A 22791-nucleotide genomic window follows, 5' to 3' on the forward strand; every position below is an offset into this window, starting at 1 on the left:
CACTTCTCCAACTCCCAGTACATACTAAGAATCTACAACTTTGAGACACACCTCACTGTACTATTAAACAAATAAAAATAAATGGAAGACACAAACGTTTGCTCAATTAAAACACCATATCATAACGTGGTATACTGATGTTTCCAAAATCAAAGCAGCATTGGAGTATTTGGGCCGAAAACTAAATACTTCGAATAAATGGGCACCTAACCCAGAATCCTTCAGGCAGGACAACTTGTCTTAGATATGAACTATCAGAAATAAGAAATAGCCATCTTATCCGATAGTTAAGCAGTCTTAAGAGCGATCAGTAACCATTTGGTCAAAGAATGCCTAGAGAAGCTGAAGAAATTAGACAAAGATAATAGAGTCCTCCTACTCTGTATGCCAGCCCACCAAGTGATAGAAGACAATGAAAAAGCAAACGATCTAGATAGAAAAGGAGCTAACATCAATTCCCAGTTGGTCAAAGTATGCCTGGAGAAGCTGAACAAATTGGGCAAAGAAAATAATGTCCTCCTACTCTGGATGCCATCCCACGAAGGTAATGAAAAAGAAAATGGTCTAGCTAGAAAGGGAGCAAACACTTCATTAAATGGACCAGAACCGTCTCTTCTTCCCAAGTAGAAAGCAACTTAAAGCAGAACTCATGGACCTGGAAGACTCCATCCGTAATCTGGAATGGGAATCCTCCAACGGTCTAATACATTCGAAGAAATTTATCAGGTCTTACAACCGTGAAAAATCAAAGATTTTCCTTGATTTAAGTAAGAACAATCTTCTGATTTTCAAGGGGTTTTAAGAAGTCACTCTTTCCTCAATGAACACCTCAGTAGCTTGAAGCTAAGAAACAAGGGTGAATGCAGATTCTGTTGCGAAAATGGGGAAATAACAGAACACTTCATCACTGAGTGCACCGAGACGACAGTCATTCGAGTCATAAACTTTGGTACGACTGATATCGGAGATGAAGAATTAACCTCTCAAAAAAACCGTCTCAGATACTGGCTGTACCATTTTTCGTTTTTATTTTACATATCGGAATATAGGGACAGAACTCAGAAGTGACACAATTTTTATTTTTTGGCGACTTTAAGAATGTGGTAGAAATGTAGCAGCAGGGGGTCCACCGAAACCAGTAAAATTTTGAAAGTGGCCCACGAGAAAAATAAGTTTGGGAACTACTGATCTACATCTACACTACGTCCTTTTAATGGCACCATACACAAAAAAAAATAATTCGTATATGAATTATAAACGTCTTAGAATTTAATAATGTATTCGTCTAAAATTACTCACCTTCTAAAATAGAATCCATTGTTTGTCTGTATAAACTGGCCCTCATCCTGACGAAAAACAACTCTTCCGGTCGTTCAGGGAGATAGTACACTAGGAGTTCCGTATCGGGAGGAATGGGTTTGACTGCCTCATACACAGGTTCACCTCGTACTTTGGTTGCGACGAAATTGACGGAAGGGTTGAAGGCGGAAGCTACTCGTATGAAACGCACCCAGTTACAATGCCGTACTTTGTGACCGTTGTTCGTGGAAATTTCATCATAACAGCCAAATCTATGACGTATCTGAAAAAGAAGTATGAATATAAGTACCTTCATTGAAATAAAATTAATATTTTATTTATAATGTGTTAAACATGTTCTAGGAATTTATCAGTAAAGTGTTTGCAACTAGCTTAAGGAAGGAACTTCAGGTAAAAATGATTTTGTATAATTTCTTTGATAAAATAATATCCAACATTTCGATTACTGTAATATCTGAAGTAAGTACCAGATTATAATTAGCAAAAGTATTTGTACCACCTGTTTTATTTGCATACTAGTCTGCATAAATCCAGTGGCTGTTATAAAGTGCAGATGTGCACGTGAAGCTCCAAATTTAATGCATCTACTTGAGCAAGAACCTAATTTAGATTTTATCGTTCTTTCATTAATTCAATTTATGCTAAAAAAAACGATTCGTCAGACTAGAAATATATACGCAAAAAAATCTGGTGTTAAGGCTTAAACCTATCTATTACCAAAGATATAATATTCTTTGGTATTACTATCTAAACAAAACTCTCAATCGCTATATGCTGAATATGCTTAATGAGCCAATTACACGCCTGTTGTGATCATTCGTCAGAATTATTCCAGCACTGTGTGGATTTTATATATATCTCAAAATATTGAGTTTATTGCCAATAAACTCAATATTGCCAACGCTTAAGAGACCAAGGTATTGGCAAAATTCATCTTTAAAACGAATATTCGATTATGGAACTGGTAAAATCATGATCAACTCTAAATGATTGACCTAGAGATAAATGGAGCCCATCCTTTCACAGTTTTATAAAAATATCCAATAACGATTTCAATTAATCCAACTGATTAAATGGACACACGAAATACAGATAAATAAAAACTCACTGCTTTGTTGAGTATGTACCATATCCATTATGTCCTCCAAAAATGATGTCAAACCTGCACCCACATATAGAAATCCTCCCAGAACCGCAAACGGGCTTTCGCACCAACCGCGTACCGTTGATTCCATATTCTCCATCCGCCAACTACAGGATTTTTCTCTTTTACTTTTGTCAAAGAGCAGCAGAGTAAACTTTATTTGCATTTTTTGCATTTAGTTGCATTCATCGACCTAACAAAAGCCTTCGACTCTGTAAACAGAGATGCACTTTGGGCATTAATGCAAAAGTTCGGAGTACCCAACAAATTTCTTCTTCGATACGTTCTTCACAAATACAGGTGTTAGGCAGGGATGTGTGCTTAGCGCCTCTCCTATTCAACATATTCATGGCAGCGTTCTCTATTATAGTGGACAACAAACTGCAACAGGAAGGAGGAATGGGAATTAGATACAGATACTATGGCTGTCTGTACAACATAAAAAGACTTATAAAAGACAAAAACACGTCTAAAATTCATCACAGAAAAACGGCGTCAGTGATTGCTATGAAATGAAGATCGCTGTCATTTTATATGCAAAATGATATGGGGAATATCATCGATCACATAATCTCCAACATGTTATATGGAAGCAAAACCTTGGTGCCGTACCGCCGACACATGAACGTATTAAACCAGTTGCAACAGAGACATCATAGAGAACTGTTAAGAATCAAATGGTTCCACCATGTCTCAAACGTATTGGTCCTTGAAAATGATTGATGATGACTAAATCCCGCTTAAGGATAGGTTGATCACGTATGCAGGATGCAAGAAAACCGCCTACCAAAATATCTACTTTACTGCGAGCTTGTAGACGATACGTGGAAACCGGGTGGCCAACTCAAAAGGTATAAAGATATTAACGAATAAAGAATAATAACGAAAACTTAAAGGATATAAGTATTATAAGTATTTAATAACGAAAACTTAAAGGAATCAGTGGGAGGGAGCAGCGCATAATAGAATGGAGAAGAATTATAAACTCAGTTAACAACGACAACCAAAGAGTAACAAGTCAAAAAAGTAATGAGATTTTTGAATGTCCGAAGTGCGGAAGGGAGATAACAACACGTATATCAGTCACAGAAAAGCTCATGAAAAAAAAAGCCTTGCATAACTATCTTTTGATGCGTGTCAAATACTCGTCAGCGAGTAATTTCAGTAAGTGTCCACCAGAGGAACTTTGTTTATAACAACATAAAGAAAACATCGAAACTCTTTGATCTTTTTGACACAAAATCTCCACAATGTTCCCCATTTTCGTAACTCCAGTTTCTGTTTGGTTGAAAACGATAAAATCTTTGTTCCGTGGCGGTTTATTATTTTTAATTCTTCGAACTAAGGAGAATAATATAATATAATATAAGTGTGGATATAAATATTTGGTTGATGCTTAATTGGAATTTAAGCTGGAACTAAGAAACCATTTGGTCACTATTTCCTTTTGATGTAGACAATTGTATCGGCGTATCCCGCACCGGGGATTCCAACATCTTGCAGCATCGGCGGCGATCCGCGGCAGGCAAATAAGGCTCCGGCCGCGGCATCCATTGTGGCGGTCGCGATCCTTTGATCGGCCGCCCGTCGGCTCTCTTATCTGCAATTGCTACCGTTTATCCCATGCGATGTTTAGCATTTTTTCGTTTTCTGTCGCTTTTTTCCTTTGATAGTCGCGCTCGGTCGATCCTCAGTCCAACAGTCGTCGTTTTTTTCTTCTGCCGCTTCTTCGCTTCTTTCTTTAGTTTGGCCCTTTTTAGGTCGGTTTTTCTCTTTGTGCGTTTCGGTCGTAGATCGATTTATGGATGTTTCATCGATGAATTGACTGGACATTACGTTTTGGCCTGATTAATTAATCAATGGATTCGGTGGATATGGCTGTTATTGTTGTTATCATAGAGACTTTCATTGAATCTTAATTTATTTCTTAAATCCGTTAAATGCTGAAAATGATTACCACAACTTTTTATTAATAAATAAAGTGAAAATTCAAACTACTTAGTTTAGATCAGATAGATAATTTTGTGTTATCGTTAAATCAATTAGTTGATTTAAAACTACATATTTTTTATACTAATGACAAATGACAGTATAAATATATTTAATAATGTCTATACTTGTGTGGCGGATTCATTTCTTCAAAAAAGCCTTATGGGGATTTTGCCACTGTAAGAAAATCTATAAAATAAAATAGTTATTTTTTGTAAACATCGCTGAGCTAATCTAACGGAGTCCATTTTGTCAGCGGTATTTTACTAATAAAACAAATTTGCCTAACATACAAAAAATGCTTAACGTTTCAGGCGGTATCAGAAATATTATGCCTAACAGCAAAAAAAAAAGACAATGCGCAAAGAAAAACTATATAAAATATCTAAATACAACTATTCAAAAACACTTTAGTTTTACTTTAGTTTTTTTTTTCAACGGAAAGTTGAAAAAATCGTTGACATGGTAAATGGTATCTGGTAAAATGACATTATATCAAGTTTAACTTCAACATTAACAATTACTATCTGATATAACCAAACCAAACCTCAAACTTTCTGTATATGATTATTTTTAGTTTGTTTTTAATTTTTAGTTATGTTTATATATGCTATTTATTAAAATCAAAGAGACGATTTCCATACATTACGATCCTCTACAGATGCCTGAGCAATATATTTATTTATATTGCACTGTATTAAAAAAGACTATTTTATTTTTCGTTTAGAGGCTCTAGGTTCTTTCATCAAAATTTTTGCATTATTAAAATCTCCTCTGTGCCCTGTGTCCCATGAATTCTGGCAAATCTTAGATTTGCAAAATCACCTTTTTTAATTAATTTTTATATTCTTCGTTTTAAATTCGAACATTTAATGGTCTAGATGTTTCACCGATACATGGTAATTATCACATTTACATGGTAATTTGTTATTACATATTATGTTTGTTCTTCAGCAGCAATAAGCCCTTATGGAGGCTCTCTAACATAACACGTTAAACATATTTCTGTCACTAGCATTAGTAACTGTTAAAATTTCCTTTTATTTCTTTATGCTAATGAAAATGTTGGCATGTTGGATATGGAATTAACCTGTTTATTTGCGTCAACAAAAATCTGTCTGAAATAGGCAAATTCCTACTTTCTGCGAAACCTTTTACTGATTCAAGCTTATGCAGAAATCAAAGTAATTCCCGGTCTTCCAAGAACCCAGTTTCGTTTCTACAAAACCCGAGCTAATTGTCGCCTCGGGACGCAAACGATTGAATATAGTTAGTATAATCAACAGGAGGAATAAAACACAGACATAATTCAAAAGATATTAATGAAGAATTAGTGAAAAAAGGCGCCGATTTGAGAGGTACAGAAAATCGTTCAAACCACAGGCGTGCATAAATGCATAGGTACGATAATTTTTTTTGTTTATTTCATTTCGTACTTTACTCCTACACTCCTACGTGAAGCATGTGGCTCCATTAAATGCTCTGCAGCGGGTTCGGCTGTTTGAAGTTGATTTAACATCTCGTCATGACGAGAGGTTAACCGATCATGATCGATTTACTGTTTCCATCTCCTTTTTAATTGTTCTTTGCCATATATGTCTTGGACAAGCAGTTCTACTGCCTCGTGGATTCCACTCAATAACTCTGTCTTGTCTAATTTCTGATAGTGCTTGGTCAGAATATTCCTACAATTTTTGTCAGATAGCGGTTTATGAATACTGGAGTTTGTTAATTCATGGTGGTGTAATTTTTCAGGTCTCTGCACTATACAGCAATATTGATATTTGAATTGAATATTTTAAATTTGGTTTAAATTTAAGTTGAGAGTACCGTCTAGATCTCAAATATTGTTGAGCTTTCTAAATGTTATTCTAGCCTTGTTTATTCTGTTTATGATATACAGGTTGTTAATTTGTTTATTAATCGCGGCAAGCTTTATGGTTGAAATATGGCAACCTCGGCCCGCTCGTCGATGGATGACGCGACGGGACGAGTCGGCAGAAAACCCTATAAGTGCATGCGTTCTCAATAGGCAGTGTTGCCATTCTGTTCCCCTATAAGTAACTGTCCAGTTAACAATCTGTATATTGTTCTGTTCCTCCGTTAGTTGAGATTATACTAACCAAGTAAATAAAATAACTTATCTCCTCTATACAGGGTCCGGCAATAGTGCGTCGGGCATCTGTAGCTCCTAGAATAAAAAAAAATTGGGAATTTTGTTTAAGTGCATGCCTAAAGTATGTACTAGAGTGTATTTCACATGGGTGGTTCAAAAATGTGTGAGTGAATCGGGATGATTTTTTTTAAATGCAACATTCAACATCTGTATATTATAGCATTTTTGGCTTCCTTTCAAATCACTTTACATAACCCTAAGATATGAGTAAATATATTTCCATAGTTTCAGACATATTTTAATAAATAAATAAAAAATACATATTTTTCAGCCTTTCTCAAAAAAAATATTAAAAATACAAGAACATTTCTGAAATCGAAACTATATTAAATATTTACTTTAGCTGGTCTGTACTTACTTTGCTATAAATAATGTAATCGTAAATCGTACAGGATGTTCAAAATTCTACGCCTAACTTTCTAAAATATAATTTTTTTTCATCTTTTTAAAAGGAACACCCTGTATAGTATTTGTTCAGTAGATAGAGAATTAAAAAATTAACATTTTTTGTATTTAGAGTATTTCAAAATTTTTACGGTTTTGTAGATATTCGCGGTTTTATATTTTATATGGTATTTACCACAGTAATTTTTTATCAAAGCCACCCAATGATTTTTCCCTCATATTTTACAGTTGAAGGAGCCATATGAAATAATACTACGTGTATATCTGCGAAACCATTAAAAATTTTGATATACTTTAAATACAAAAAATGCTCATTTTTTAACTCTCCATCTAATAAAAAAATAATATACAAGGTCTTCCATTAAAAAAACAAAGAAAATTATTTTATATTTTATGTATGTATGATTTAAGATTAAGATATTTATAGCAAAGTAAGTATAGACCATCTAAAGCAAATACCTAATATAATTTTGAATTCAGGACAGTTCTTGTATTTGTAATATTTTTTAAGGGATGTTGAAAAATACAGGATTATCTGAAGTGATCTGAAAGGAAGCCAAAATTGCAATAATATACAGGATGTTCCATTTAATAAAACCATCCCGATCCACTCACACTTTTTTGAGCCACTCTATAGAAGTTAAAATATTTTCCTGAAATACATCCTCGTACATACTTTAAGTTTGCACTTCAACAAAATTATCAAGTTTCTTATTCGAGGAGCTACAGATGCCCGACGCACTATTGCCGAACCCTGTAGTTGTTGTTCTAATGATAAAGAGAGCGACATATTATAGATATAAAATCTCATCAATTTAGTTTTTCTAATATTGATCTTAAGGCCAGCATATGATATGCAGCATGCCATATCCACGTGACTACAAGAAAGGAGGCAGATGTCATCTGCATAACTCAGATCCTCTATCATGCTAAAAGTAGTACTATATTACACGATGATTCTTCGAAAAAGGCAAAAATTCTAATAATAGTTACAAATTAAAAAAATAAGTTTTCATGAATGTAACTGAATAGAATAATTCTACATTAGCTTATAATTGAAGTTATTTTTCAATTTCAAACCAAACCAAACCAAACTACGCAGAATTCACTTCTACATCCTTTCGATCGTAAAAAATAATAACCCTAAATCAGCAGACAATAAAGCCCGGATACCCAGACGCTTTTTAACGACCCGCTGGCGCAGGCAGGTACATCATTCGACCTCCAATTCCTCGATAATGATTTCTTTCTCACGTCATAAAACACACATAATATCCACGAATGCATTCTTTCTTTGTCTCGATTGACCTGACGCACATCCCACCATCTCCTTTGCTCTATCACGAAACCCTATGTTGTATCTTTTTCTAGACGGTGATGATTTGATATCACTATCTCGGTCTGTCGAGGCACATATTGTCCCTCGTAATATTTGGGCGATGCACCTGTACGTTTTTTGTGGTGGTCAGGTAAGATTGTTAAAAGAATTATGTTGTTTTTTTTGGGGTTTGGGTAAGGTCCTATGTGGAATAATGATATCAGTTTGATTATTACTAGAAGAATTTGGAAATAATAGGTAGGGATCCTCTAATGCGGGAAAGATATGGTAGATAAAAACAGAAAAGAGATATATAATTAGGAACAAAGTACAATATAAAAGTCGTTAGTGGAGGCAGACTGGTGATCCCATCTTAAATATGATTATGATTTAAGATTACCTGCAAATTTTTGGTTTAGTGTTGTATCTAGCTCTTGTCGTCTGATTGTCTTACAAAATTTAATACAATTGTTTTGTCTAGTGAAGAACAGCATAAGCATAAATTGGTTTAACTACTAACTGAAAATCTAATAATCTATTTTGTATATCAAATTTTTGCAGTATTGTTCAGTTATTATTGACCGTTTCCTGCCTTCACAATTATTTTAACTTTTAATTTAACTACTTTTGTCTCCAATCATTGCTTTTGAATTTTTGATATCAGACTTGAAAATGCAAGACTAAAACCAAGACTATAGCGTTAAATCTGCAAGACCAAGATCTATCTAGCAAGACTTACGGAAAACCAGGACCAATACTCTTGCAGTTTTGCATTTTATTTGAAGTTTTTTTTTACTTAGTCTCTCTCCTTACTATAATTTAATAAAAAAAAGTTTCTCCGAAACTATTGCAATTCAATGTGTGATGTATGGTAGTCGTCAATAATAAGCCATAATATAATATAATAAGTATCCTATTACGGTATAAATTAAGGCGCCCATATTTTTTTACCATCTAAATAAATGAGGCGTTAAGTTGCAAAACCCGCCTTATCCATTTTTGTTAAAAAATGGCCTAATGACATATGTATATTAATAGTGGACCCTGAAATAAACATAGTCTCAGTCTGCAGCAAAAGTCACCTTTTCCTATATAAAAGTCACTACAAATTATGTTACTGCAGCAAAATCCGTCTTATCCACTTTTATTTGCATATCATTATTGTTGCATATCTCTCATTTTTTCATAGGCTTTTTACTCAAGTATAATATTACTACTGACGTCTTATCCATTTGAAATCCTTACCTTTATTTTTATTAAAATAGTATATGTAAAAAGTCAAGTTAGGAAAAATTAATTTTTATTTCTAGAAAAACGAGATACAAAACAATGATTCCACTCAATGGACACGTTTTTTGTAAAATAACGCTTCAAACATTTGCTAAAACAATTTTTGCATATTATCTCGAAACAACGTTTTTGGAATGAGACGGGTTTTGCAACTTATTGGTTCCATATTATTGTTTTAATTTATTGCAGATAGTGTTTTCCCAATTTTTGTATAGAATTTTATAGAAACCGATGCTGATTCAACAATTAGAAAATACAAATTTTTGTCAGTCAAATATGGGTTCGTTTCTTAAAGTTCCATTTGCATTAATTACATACAATACTACTTATTTTAAGACTTTCCACGTAGAAACTACTACTACTACTACTACTACTACTACTACTACTACTACTACTACTACTACTACTACTACTACTACTACTACTACTACTACTACTACTACTACTACTGCCATTACTCGCTGACGAGTATTCGACACGCATCAGAAGATGGTCACGCAAGGCGTTTTCTTTCATGAGCTTTTCTGTGACTGAAAAGCCCGATACGTGATGTTATTTGCCTACAGCACTCGGGACATTCAAAAATCTCATTGCTTTGTTGCCTCTTAACTTTTTGGTTGTCGCTGTTAACTGAGTTTATAATTCTTCTCCATTGAGTTCTATTGTGAACTACTTCCTCCCGCTCATTCTGCATGTTAATCCCCTTTAAATTTTCGTGAAAAATGTCCTTGTACCTTTTGAGTTGTCCACCCGCCCTCCCCTTACCGTCCACAAACTCACCGTAAAGCAGAGATTTTGGTATGCAGTTTTCTTGCATTCTGCATATGTGACCGGCCTATCTTAAGCGGGATTTTGTAACCAAACCAAACCATGACTTCAATACTCTCGCAGTTAACTTTTTCAAGGGCCGATACGTTTGATACATGATGAAATTACCGGATTCTTAAGAGTTGTCTAAGGTGTCTCTGTTGCAACTTGATTAATGCGTTCATGTGTCGGCGGTACGGCACCCAGGTTTCGCTCCCATATAACATGGTGGGGATTATAATGGCTCGGTACACTGCAAGTTTCTATTTTGTACTCCAGTCATGATTATAGAAAACCCTGTCTTTTAATTTCCAGAATGCTCTTGAGGCGCTGCTAATCCTGTGCTGAATTTCAGTTTGAGTCGATATTGGCCTTATACTAACTGAAAATCTAATAATCTATTTTGTATATCAAATTTTTGCAGTATTGTTCAGTTATTATTGACCGTTTCCTGCCTTCACAATTATTTTAACTTTTAATTTAACTACTTTTGTCTCCAATCATTGCTTTTGAATTTTTGATATCAGACTTGAAAATGCAAGACCAAAACCAAGACTATAGCGTTAAATCTGCAAGACCAAGATCTATCTAGCAAGACTTACGGAAAACCAGGACCAAGACTCTTGCAGTTTTGCATTTTATTTGAATATATTATATATATTATTTGAAATTACCGGATTCTTAAGAGTTGTCTAAGGTGTCTCTGTTGCAACTTGATTAATGCGTTCATGTGTCGGCGGTACGGCACCCAGGTTTCGCTCCCATATAACATGGTGGGGATTGTAATGGCTCGGTACACTGCAAGTTTCGATTTTGTACTCCAGTCATGATTGTAGAAAACCCTGTCTTTTAATTTCCAGAATGCTCTTGAGGCGCTGCTAATCCTGTGCTGAATTTCAGTTTGAGTCGATATTGGCCTTTTCCAAAATCAAACTGCCGATGCCGAGGTAATTGAATTCCAATAGTTCTTCTCTGAAAAGATCTTCTCCACGTAGAAAGTACCTTTAGGTAATAATCTATTAAAAACGTGCAACACTTGCAAGAGTCTTGCAGCAAGTCCAAGATCAACACCAAGACCGGAGCTAGTAAGACCTGAACCAAAATCAAATACAACTAGTTAAACTGCAAGATCAATACAAACAGGGTCTCGGCCTCGGTCTTCCATTTGCTCGTCACTTATTTTGCTAGCTTTTTGAGCAAATGGAATGTGTAATTGTATATCTTTAAAGCATTCAATTCAGTCAATATTTGAGTCGACAGGATTACATTCTGTTAGAAAGTACATGCATAATGTAAGAAAGAGTGCTATACAGATTATCTCACGATTTTTTATTTTAAGACTATAAATGATAAGTGCTATGATAGTGTTTTTTTCTTATATCTATCAGTTTATTTATCAAAATTAATACGGAATAAGATTTCAGTAGTATGCTTTTACCGCTATTTGAGCGTTACACATAGGGCTGTCATATATCCGCTACCTTTCGCATTCCACAAGATTTAACATATTTATCCTGTACGGTGAGCTACAATCTCTATGTATGATGATTATTCTTATTATTTTGTGCGGTTTCGACATCTAACGGATAACGCGCTTCATATTTTAGAGCGAGTTGTCTCTGTTCGACAACTATAACATTTTCAGATCGATTAAGAGTTACGGCGAAACAGTTAACCGTGACTTTTAACTGTATCGAACGGATTTGCATATGCAATATTGTCAATTTGGAATTTCTTTATATTAAATCTTGAAATCTTACTATTATAATGAAATTCAATTCTTTTGCGCTACAGGCTTGCACAACTCTCCATTTAAAAATAATCTAAAAAATATTTTTTTCTAAAACATAACTGCGTTAAAATTAAAAAAAATATATCAAGTTGTCAGTGGATTTTTACTCATCAATAAAATTACCTAACGAACTAAAAATGTTTGACATTTCGGGGGATATTTTTTCTCCCGCTATTAGAAGAAAGAAAAAAAATAGTATCTAAAGAAAAACAATTAATTACTGCCTGATAACAGTTACTGTTACCTAATGGCACCATAAGTTTAAAATGTTTGTATAAAAAATATTTTGTTTCACTGTGGTATATTTTACGTGGTGTTCGTTTAAACGTGAATCATTTTCTTTAAATAGGGAACTCGCCACACATGTTACTCTTATTGCCATATGATTTTTATTGAATGTATTATACTAGCTGAGGAAAAGAGAAACGTTTGCTCAGCAGGTAAAAGACAATACCATAACGTGGTATATTGATGCTTCCAAAACCAAAACAGGGACAGGGATAGGAGTATTTGGGCTGAAAAGTAAATACCCCTAACTAAATGGCACCTACCCCAGCAACTTTCAGGGAAAATCTACGCTATCGAAAGATGCGTACAACTTATCTTAGATAGGAACTATCAGAAACAAGGAATAGACATCTTATCCGATAGTCGAGCAGCATTAAACGCGATCAACTTAGTAACCGTCAGTTCGAAGTCAAAGAATGCCTAGTGAAACTGACAAAATTAGGCGAAGATAATAAAGTCCTCTTACTCTGGATGCCAGCCCACCAAGGGATAGAAGACAATGAAAGATATCGTATGATCGAATAAAAACGGCGTCAGCGAGGGCTATGACATGACGATCGATGACATTTCCCATATAATTTTACATATAAAATGACAGCGATCTTCTTTTTTATTCGATTATATTTATATATATATATATATATATATATATATATATATATATATATATATATATATATATATATATATATATATACAAACGGGATTTGGTTTAAGTATTTAATACTCATTTCCAACTACAGCCTATTGCTGCCTTCCCGTTACCCTACGCCACACATCTCGATTTAGAGCGTCATCAGCTTCTAGGTTACGAGCTTCCATTGCTTCCGTAACCGTTCCGTTCCAGGATTTTCTAGGTCTACGGTCTACCTCTCTTTCTTCTGCCCTGGGGAGCCCATTGAAAAACTCTTTTTGCCACCTGTTCTCCGGCATACGCAGAACATGTCCAAACCATTTTAAGCTGGATTTTTCGATTCGATCCAGTACTGTCTCCTCCGATGCATTCATGATACGCCTGACCTCGATGTTATGTCTTTTTTTCCATCCTAGATATACCTGCACTTCTTCTAAGGTAGTCCATTTCAACAACTTGGATTTTGCGCTTCGCGTCTGCACTCAGAGTCCATAGCTCTGAACCATAGCAAAGAACTGACTCTACCAATGTTCTCCAAGTCTCTTTTTAGTTGTTGCAGACAAGTTTCGGTCCCACCAGAGGCTGTTAAGACAGCCAATAACTTGTTTGCTCTTCTGAATTCGGGTTTGTTTTTCTACTTTGCCCAAACCCTCGTTGTTGATAGTAGCACCCAGGTATTTATGGTTGTTGTTGAATCTGGACGTTATCATTAATGAAGACTTCAAAACAAGCGTTGGAATTGACAGCTATGTATTCGGTCTTCTTTAGACTAACCTGAAGTCCCTATTTGTTGTATTCTTGATAAAGCCTCTTAGTCATGAACTCTAGATCGTATGAGTCCTGCGCAATCACGACCTGATCGTCTGCAAAGCTCAGGGTAAATAGTGTGTTGTCCTCAATGGGTATTCCCATACCTTGACATTTCGTCTTCCATTCCCTAAGGGCTACTTCGACGTAAGCGTTGAAGATCAGAGGAGATAAGCTGCATCCTTGTCGCAACCCTTTTGTGGTGTTAATTGGATTAGATAGCCTGTGTCCTATCTTAACGTACGATTCATTTTCTTTATATAGCTATTTTATTATCTTAAGCAAAGGTCTATCTACTTCTAAGATATTCAATACTTCCCATATCTTGCTGCGGGGAATAGAGTCGTACGCTTTCTCCAAATCAATAAATGCTAGATGGACTTCTTGATCTACTGCTATCTTTTTTTCCATCACCTGCTGCAGGACAAAAAGGTTATCTGTGAAAGATTTCCCCGGTGTGAATCCGCTTTGGTCTTCCGAGATTTGTCACCAATACTGTCCCTGAGCCTACCCTGTAGCACCTTTCCAAAAAGTCTGCTGACCGAACTGTTAATGCTCTATAACAAGTGGGGTCGTTACGATTTCCCTTTTTAAAGATGGACACGATGTGAGCCACTCGCCATTCTCAGGGTAGTTTACTTTGCAGGCAGCACTGGTTAAATAGCTCTGCCAGACGCCAGCGCAGTCTTTGGGTTCCACACTTTAACAATTCGGCTACAATATTACCAGGACCTGGTGACCGTCCATTTTTCATTCTTTTGAGACTTTGATGTACTTCTCTTTCGCTTATCATTAAAGTGCCTGCAAGGTTGTTCTCATCTTCTACTGCTTGGAATTCTGGTCATATTTATTTCAAACCAAACTGTCATATTTATTTCAAACCAATAATCAACGAGAATATTCGTATAATTTAAAAATTACTGTAAATCATTATAAATACGAATTGTTGGTTAGGTTCAAAACTCTTTCTCTTTTTTAATAAATTTAAGCGTTAAAATTATTAGGCATTTGCTATGGGCATTTGTATTTGTATTTTGGGTGGTATTCCACAAAGTTTGCAGACTATTGGGGAAACAGGAAATGTACAGAAATAAATTGAAATTAATGTTTATATTAAAACAGCATTATATGTTATTCACTTTAAGAGCTATCTATTCTATAATGTCTAGTATGTCGCTGGTTTGTAGTGGCTATCAATTATTTAAAATAAGCTATAAACGTGCGTGAAGTGAGCTGTCAATTGTGCAAGATGGGGAAGTAATAAACTTAATTTTTTTAAAATCGAATTTTCTTCCATTAAGTTTTCAGATAGTTTAATAGTTATTCGGGGCCAGAGGCATCCAAAAAATCAGAGATCCTTAAAATCGGTATCTATAGCTGTACTGTTCTTGGGTTAGAAATGGTGTAACCAACTTTATTTTATTTATTTAGATAATTGATAGGGGATTTAATATATTGGCTGTAAATAGATTTTTGAACCAACAAAACTTTATTAGCAACCAAATCAAATTTACTAAGCGCTATAAATTCTATACCTACATTCGTATCCTGAGAATATTTCTGTACATAAAGAAATAAAAATCTTAACAAGAGCAGATAAAACTAATTTTTCCCGGCTAAAAAAACTCCACACTACATCACCGAAAACAAAAACGAACTAAACCCTTTTTTCGGCTCTAAATCAACTCCACAGCGTAGTATTTTCGCTAACCCACGTTATAAATCTCCTCACGTAAACCGACTGCCAGCCCATAAAATCTGCTTAAGTACCTTTTAACAAATGGCCATCCGAAGAACATGATTTTAAGTAGCATTAAAACACAATTCATAAAGCCTCGGCCACAATAAAACTGTCGTGAATTGGCTTAAGCCCGGCCGGCGCAAAGTAGCAAATAGTTTTTTAATAGTCATCTCGATGGAGCTAAGTGTTTTTTAACAGTGCCTTCATTCAAAGTCGGCGAGAATAAGGAAGCGGAGGTAGAAACGTGGATTTTCTTTATTGGATTTTTAGTTCGGCGATAAAAAGAAGTAAGGTAGCTAAAAGTAGAAATGCAGTTTGGTAAATTCCTTTTTTCCATAGCAACTGTTGAAATTGCCTTATATATTATATCAAAAATAGTAGATAAAATAGTACTTTAACCGTAAGGGTAGATTAAATCATACTTTAACAGCGAGGATAGGTTAAAAACTTTATTTATTCTCGCACGTTTTTTAATTGCTTCCATTTTTGAAAAATGTTGTATTCCTTTCCATAAGTTATTCGGGATTTAAATGGAAGTAGTTTGGATATGGCGTTTGTCGCCTCAGCCTGAATATCTGTTGGTATCTTACTTATGTCCTTTTGAACCATTTCTGGCTCCAATTCAATCAACAATTGACACGAAAGAGAATTAAAAAATACTAGCTTTTTCCCGCGACTACGTTCGCGTTACACCTCGAATCGTTCATGCATTGATTTCAATGATTGTTTACTTCTTTATAGATAGAGCTAGTGAGCCTTACAAAAGCAATATTTAAACTATGTTTTTAAGAGTTTTAGAGCTACTCGTATTTCATATGAAAGTTAGCAGTTGTCGATTTTCTGGATATTATACAGGGCGAGTCTTGAATAAGAGCAAATATTTTCAGGGCTGGTAGATCTCGATAAAAGAAATATTTTCTTTTTACCGTTTTTCAAGTAACTCCAAAATAACATATCGTAGTACACAGCATAGAATTTTTTAAAGTAATGCTGTGTGCTACGATGGCTGTGTGCTACATAATAATACTTTTTCTAACTACTTCCATTGACTGAAACTAATTATGTATGTTTGGATAGGGGGTTTATGGCGCCCTTCTGTGGCGGTTTTTTATTTCTTAATAATTATATATAGGGTGTTTTAGAACTCGAACCAAAGTCGAAATTTTGCAAAATCTGAAAAAAGAAAATCTCTCGAAAATAATTAATAGTGAAATGACATTTACCCTCTACCTATGGTCCCATATAAACTGTATTACTAAAATAAATACCTTTGACATATAAAGTTTTTAATTGTCGCTTTTCTTGATATACTCCCCTGATTTTATTTTATTTTTCCAGAGCACTTATAATCTCTTTATATGTTATTTTTTATTCCTAGAAGTATGATTGGAAGATAAATATTTCGTTCATATTATTGATGTCACTAAATAAACCCTTGTAATATATGTTATACTTCTAGATGTTATAGTAATGCATTTTCGTACAGCAAACTTTCATTCCCTATTCTACCCTTTTCCCAATTCATACCCTTACTATGAATTTCATAAATTCCTATGTCCAAATAATTAACTCATGTCTTTTAAATGATCCTTTGTGCAAATTTTTATGTGTATAATCCAGAGGTCACGAAGGTTTATATAATTTTTTCCTAACTTTACCCATTTGGTTGATGAATTTCAAAAATCTCTTCTTATTCTTTCTACAGAATTTCATTCTTCTAGACCAGATAATAAAGGATGTTCATACAACAAATCGTTCGACATAATTTAACATTCTAAGAGGATGAATTTTCTAAAAGCGCTTTGCATAACTAATTCACTAATCACTAATGTCCTCTAAACAAACCTTTGTGCTAATATAGATGTATCTGAAGCTGGTGGTATGAACTGACCCCTAAAATATCTATAAAAAAATTATATATATTCTAACTGACACATCACTGACAATGACAAATAATTGATTTCTGGAGGTATTGTGTGTAGGTGTTTTTCAGGTGTGTTTTAATATTTAGTCATTTTACATAAAGAAATAGCGATTCAACGATATAAAAATACTTCATAACAAATCTACACTTATATACCTTTCATTTAAAAAAAGAATCATCAAGATTAGTGAAGCGGTTTCGGCGGGATGGATGTGTATGGATTGACTCAAAACTGACAACTAAAGAGACAGCTTTATTTATTTGTCAAATTACATAGAAACGTAATAAATTCGTTGAAATAATAATTTCTAAATATTTTTTAAAACGTAACTCGCTATGGAAATAGTTATTTATGATATAAGTGCTAAAAGTGGTATTTTATTTTGTTCGAAGGGATGGTTAGGGGAGACGTAATTGCAGCCGAAAAGTTCGCTGACCCCGGCTCGCTTTCGGCGGCGTTCAAGATGTAACGAGGATAGTCGCATAATCACGCTGTCATATTTTTATTTTTAGCGTATAACGTAGGTCTTAACGTTATCTATAAAGCTCGACCAATACACACATTAAATAATTGAAATTGAATTTAACTATTTGATTAAATTTACTGTTATTTGAGAATTTTAATTTATTATAGACGATCTCAGTGACTTTTTTAACGTATTACAATATTTTGAAGGGATGCGACGCATCACCCGCAGCAACGGAAGCTTCACCGCTTCATATGATAATTTTAGTCTACCTTAGTTACCAAATTCATCATCTATATCTACTTCATTCTCATTCCGAGTTCCTTATTATCCGGTAATAATAAAACTTGTACGTTTTTAACGACATGTTCTTTTATTGCCCCTGCGTGTTCGCAGATTTTCTTTTTCTTCTCCTTCGCTGCGAGAAAGATTGTAAGGTATCGAAATCTTTTTTAAAAGCCTTCGATTTATGAGCAGGCCTGTTTTTAATATTTTAATAATATTCGCGTGCACGCTCGGTATCTGATCATATATCTGGCTACATAGACGTATGTGGGTATGCTACGGAGCTAACCAGAGGCGGAGGTTAACTTGGGAAAATTTACTCAAATTAAAAGGTAAAATAATATTCTAAGTATTATTGTTAAAATAGTTTGTTCGATTATTAAAATATTATAACAATTTTCATATTTCAGAAAATTAATCATTCAAATCGACCCTGTTTCTTTTTTACTTTATTAATTTATTATAATAATTATTATATATTAATTAATAATACAATTTAAGGATTCCACTAAAACGGGCTTTTCAATTTAATTCATAATTAAACCTGATTTTTACAGGTTTTTTTATAGTTGTTTAGAGTATTTTTTGCCTGTTTTAGTTTTAATTTACTGGCAATTTTAATGCCTCTTTATTTAGCTTTAATTTCCTTAATCTCCCTTTATAATATTATATATAATATAAGAGATGATTCTTCGTTTGCCACTTCTGGATTTTGCAAACTGTTATAGAACCTACTATGCAGAGACTTTTTGCTCTGTTTCTTTCAAAGTTTGTGGTGGTAGTTTGGTCTTCTCTCACATCTGAGAGTGATAGTGGTGATAACTGCTTATCTATTTGGATTATTGATTTGGTTTGGTTTGGTTCTTGTGATTCTTGTTTTAAGGCCAGCTCTGAATTGGTTACTCCTCTACCATCTTCACATCTTGGTAAATAGAGACTTTCTATTGCAGATTTTGTATGATATGATTTGTTAGAAGCCTATTTTCCGATCTAAAGCTAGTATGTCTGTAGGTGTTCAGGCTAGAACTTCAAAGGTGTAAGTGATAGTTGGCATAACCCATGTGTTTATAGCCTGGATTTTATTTTTGGCTTTTAATTGTGTTTTTACTATCGTTTTCAATCTATGGGTCATTTTCTAGAGTATGTTTCCTTATTTACCTTCTGGTTTATTGCAAAGGACTCGGCAAATTTTAAATATTTATATGCTCCTTCCAAATTGTTGATAAAACTATAAAATTAGTAGTAGTAGTGATCGGCAGCGTATATAACCGAAAAATTAATTTCAACACTTAACAAAAAGACACTATACTTTCTTAACTATCAATAAAAATTATAGCAATTTTAATAACCACAAGTCATCATATAGTCCAGGAAAATATGATTATATATAATATTTTTACAATAACTGATACGCCACTGGCACGAACTTGCAATCTCAGCAAGCACTTCGATGCACTCTTATAACAAATAATTTGCTTAATCGATTTGCTACTGAATAATGCATCTTTTAGATACTTTTATCAGCACGAGCATCAACAAGATAGAAAAGATATCTAGGCAAAAATCGTTAAAAGGAATAATAATGATAGAGGCACGATCTATCTGTACCTAAAGCGGACCAACCTCTATCATTCTGCCACTACCAGTAGCCCAGCGTTATTTTATATGACCGTAATTATATCCCTGCTCTTATTCGAGCTCTAGAATTTTACCGAGATTCGACCTCAATCTAATCATCTATCTCGGCGTCAAACTTATTCTTTTTTTATGTCAGGCATTAGTTGCTTTTTTAATGAAAGGGACGGGCAACTAGAAAACAAATCACATTATCATCGATTTGTCTAGGATGAAAAAAACAGTTCGTATTTCTTAAACAAAGTTTGTGTTTTCAGTTATTTAATAAATTTGGAAAAATATAATTTTTTATGTGTGTGGTCCTTTCAAAGAGGTAGCTAGCCAAAACTGTAATCTGGTTAGTATATAACCAATATGTAATCATAAACTAACTTATTTTACTACAGTTTTTTTTAATTTTATACTCATCCACTGATTGATGCTCTTTAACTATGTTTTAATAAGTACACTTAAGTGTTTTATTAGCTAGACTACTTCAGCATGGTCTCTACTTTTTCTTGTATATCAATTGTATGAATTGTATACCACACTAAATCATTGTGAGTTTCTTTCGTCTCAATGTTCTGTTACAACAAACTTCTATATTTACGCCGAGACTAGTTCTAGTATTTGTGTGATATAAGTTACAAAATACTTTTGGGGGAGGGAAAGGTATTTGAAATACTAGATATAAAATACGTATTTTCTAAATACTTTTATTAAAATAAAAAAACTTTTTCAAACTTATTTTTTAAAATTTTAAAGTTATTTAGCTTATTACATTAATAATAATACCTATGCAATAGGGTGTTTCAAAATATTTATTTTTTATTATGGTGTTGAAAAGTTGAAAGTACATTTAAAAACAAAAATTTTGGCGCCTGGTAAAACGTAGCGCCTTAATATTAATATTAAAGTTCGTCTCAATTTATTTGTTTTTTTTTCCATTTCAATCAGACGGAAATTTTTCTTTTTTATTTTTGAATTTTAATAATTTCGGAATGGTTTTGTTTCCGCAACATCTTCGCGAGAAAATTTATAGGAAATTTCACGCTCTACAAAAAACGTCTGAAGGTCAAAGTTCCTCAGATTAACCGTTTCAAAGATATCAGCTATCAAAAATAACACTATTTGAAAAACAACAAATAAATTGAGGCAAACCTTAATATTAATATTAAGGGTTCTACTAGGCGCCAATTATTTTTAAATGTACTTCCAACTTTTCAATACCATAATAAAAAATAACAAAAATATTGTGAAACACCCTACTATGCATACACAGACATCATAAAGAAACTGCAGGTCGCACAACGCTCAATGGATCGAAATATGCTGGGAATAACCAAGAGAGACCATAAAAGAATAGAGTGGATACGACAAAAGACCCGGATAATAGAAAAAGTAAAGATTTCAGTTAACGTCTCCTGTGAATGAGCCTTTCGCCTTTCGTCGCTTAACTTTGGTGTTCTAATGGGAACCAGCGTTTCAACGTAGCTAGGCCGTTTCCAGCTACCGTAGCCAGCGGCCGTAGCTAAGCCGTTGATAATAAATGTCATCCATAGAGTCAAATCCCTCAAATGGCAATGGGCAGGACACCTGGCAAGATGAACGGGCAATAGGATTACAGCATGGTCCCACAAGGAATTAAGAGACCTAAAGGAAGACCGAACCTGAGATGGAACCATGATATTAGGAAATTAGCAGGAATAACTTGGACCCGCATAGACAACAATAGACAAAAATGGGCCGAACTATAAAGAGAGTATGTGGGGGAGGCTACACCATAATTGGAAATGTAAAAGTGTAAAATAATCTCTAATTAAACTATAAATAATTTTTTGGTATTTTTTAATCTTTTTATGGCTTAGTGAGTGTCTAAATCGACTGCTACTCTTAAAATTTACTGTGTATTTTTTACACTCTTGTTGTTAGGCAACAAAACGAAGGAGTCTTTAGGTCACCCGTTCAAGTGTCCAACTGATCAAGAGTCGCATAAATCTGGTGATCGAACATAGTGATATAAGCACTGAGACTTGCAGATAGAAATCATCGATTAACAAACAAAAAATTATATAACTCCTTTTCCTAACTATATCTTCTCTATTTCCCATTTTATTATCTTTATACAGTATGGCCCCGGATTGTCTTTACAAGAGTAAACACGTTTTTATTATTGACATTTTAAGAAAAATGCATTCCTCATAAATTTTTTTGTTTGTTCTAAAATAGTTAATCTCCATACTTTTTCAAATTTCCATATCATTTAGAGAAAATTGAAGAAAACATGAAATATGGCTGAATTTCTAAAAATCAAAACGCCTTTCTATGATAATACAACTTTTCGATTTCATTCTTTGATAGATGATTATTATTAATTTTGACTAACATTATATTTTTTTTCTGTTGTTAAGTATCACATTTTCCGATAATTATTATCACCCTTCCGTAACATTGAACTAAATAAATTTTGTACTTCTTTAACATTATAAAACAGCCAGAAATATAAGGATAATTAAATTCTATTAATAGGATAAATTATCAAAGAATGAAGACGAAATTATATTACCATAGAAACGCGTTTTTATTTTAAGGAAAAAATTCAACCATATTTTCATTTTTTTTTCTAAAACGGTATGGAAATTTGGAAAAGTATAAACGGGATTAACCATTTTGGGACAAGCAAACAGTTTTATGAAGAATACATTATCCTTATCTTGTCAATCCTTAAAATGTCAATAATAAAAAAGTTTTTTCTCTTGTAAAGAAAATCCAGGGACATGCAGTATGTTA

At 33.8% G+C, this 22791-nt stretch overlaps 1 protein-coding gene across 1 annotated transcript in view; it reads right to left on the bottom strand.

Moving 5' to 3' along the window:
- The window catches only part of LOC115881921 (zinc finger protein 358-like), a 214691-nt gene that overhangs the window by 46753 nt on the left and 145147 nt on the right, over nt 1–22791 (bottom strand). Inside the window, exon 2 of the mRNA XM_030899650.1 lies at nt 1300–1582. Within this exon, the coding sequence (XP_030755510.1) occupies nt 1300–1582 (283 nt within the window). The remainder of the gene's footprint in view (nt 1–1299; nt 1583–22791) is intronic.

This window comes from Sitophilus oryzae, unplaced genomic scaffold (genome assembly GCF_002938485.1).
Source record: "Sitophilus oryzae breed Bouriz unplaced genomic scaffold, Soryzae_2.0 scaffold_1744_pilon_pilon, whole genome shotgun sequence".
NCBI lineage: Eukaryota > Metazoa > Arthropoda > Insecta > Coleoptera > Curculionidae > Sitophilus > Sitophilus oryzae.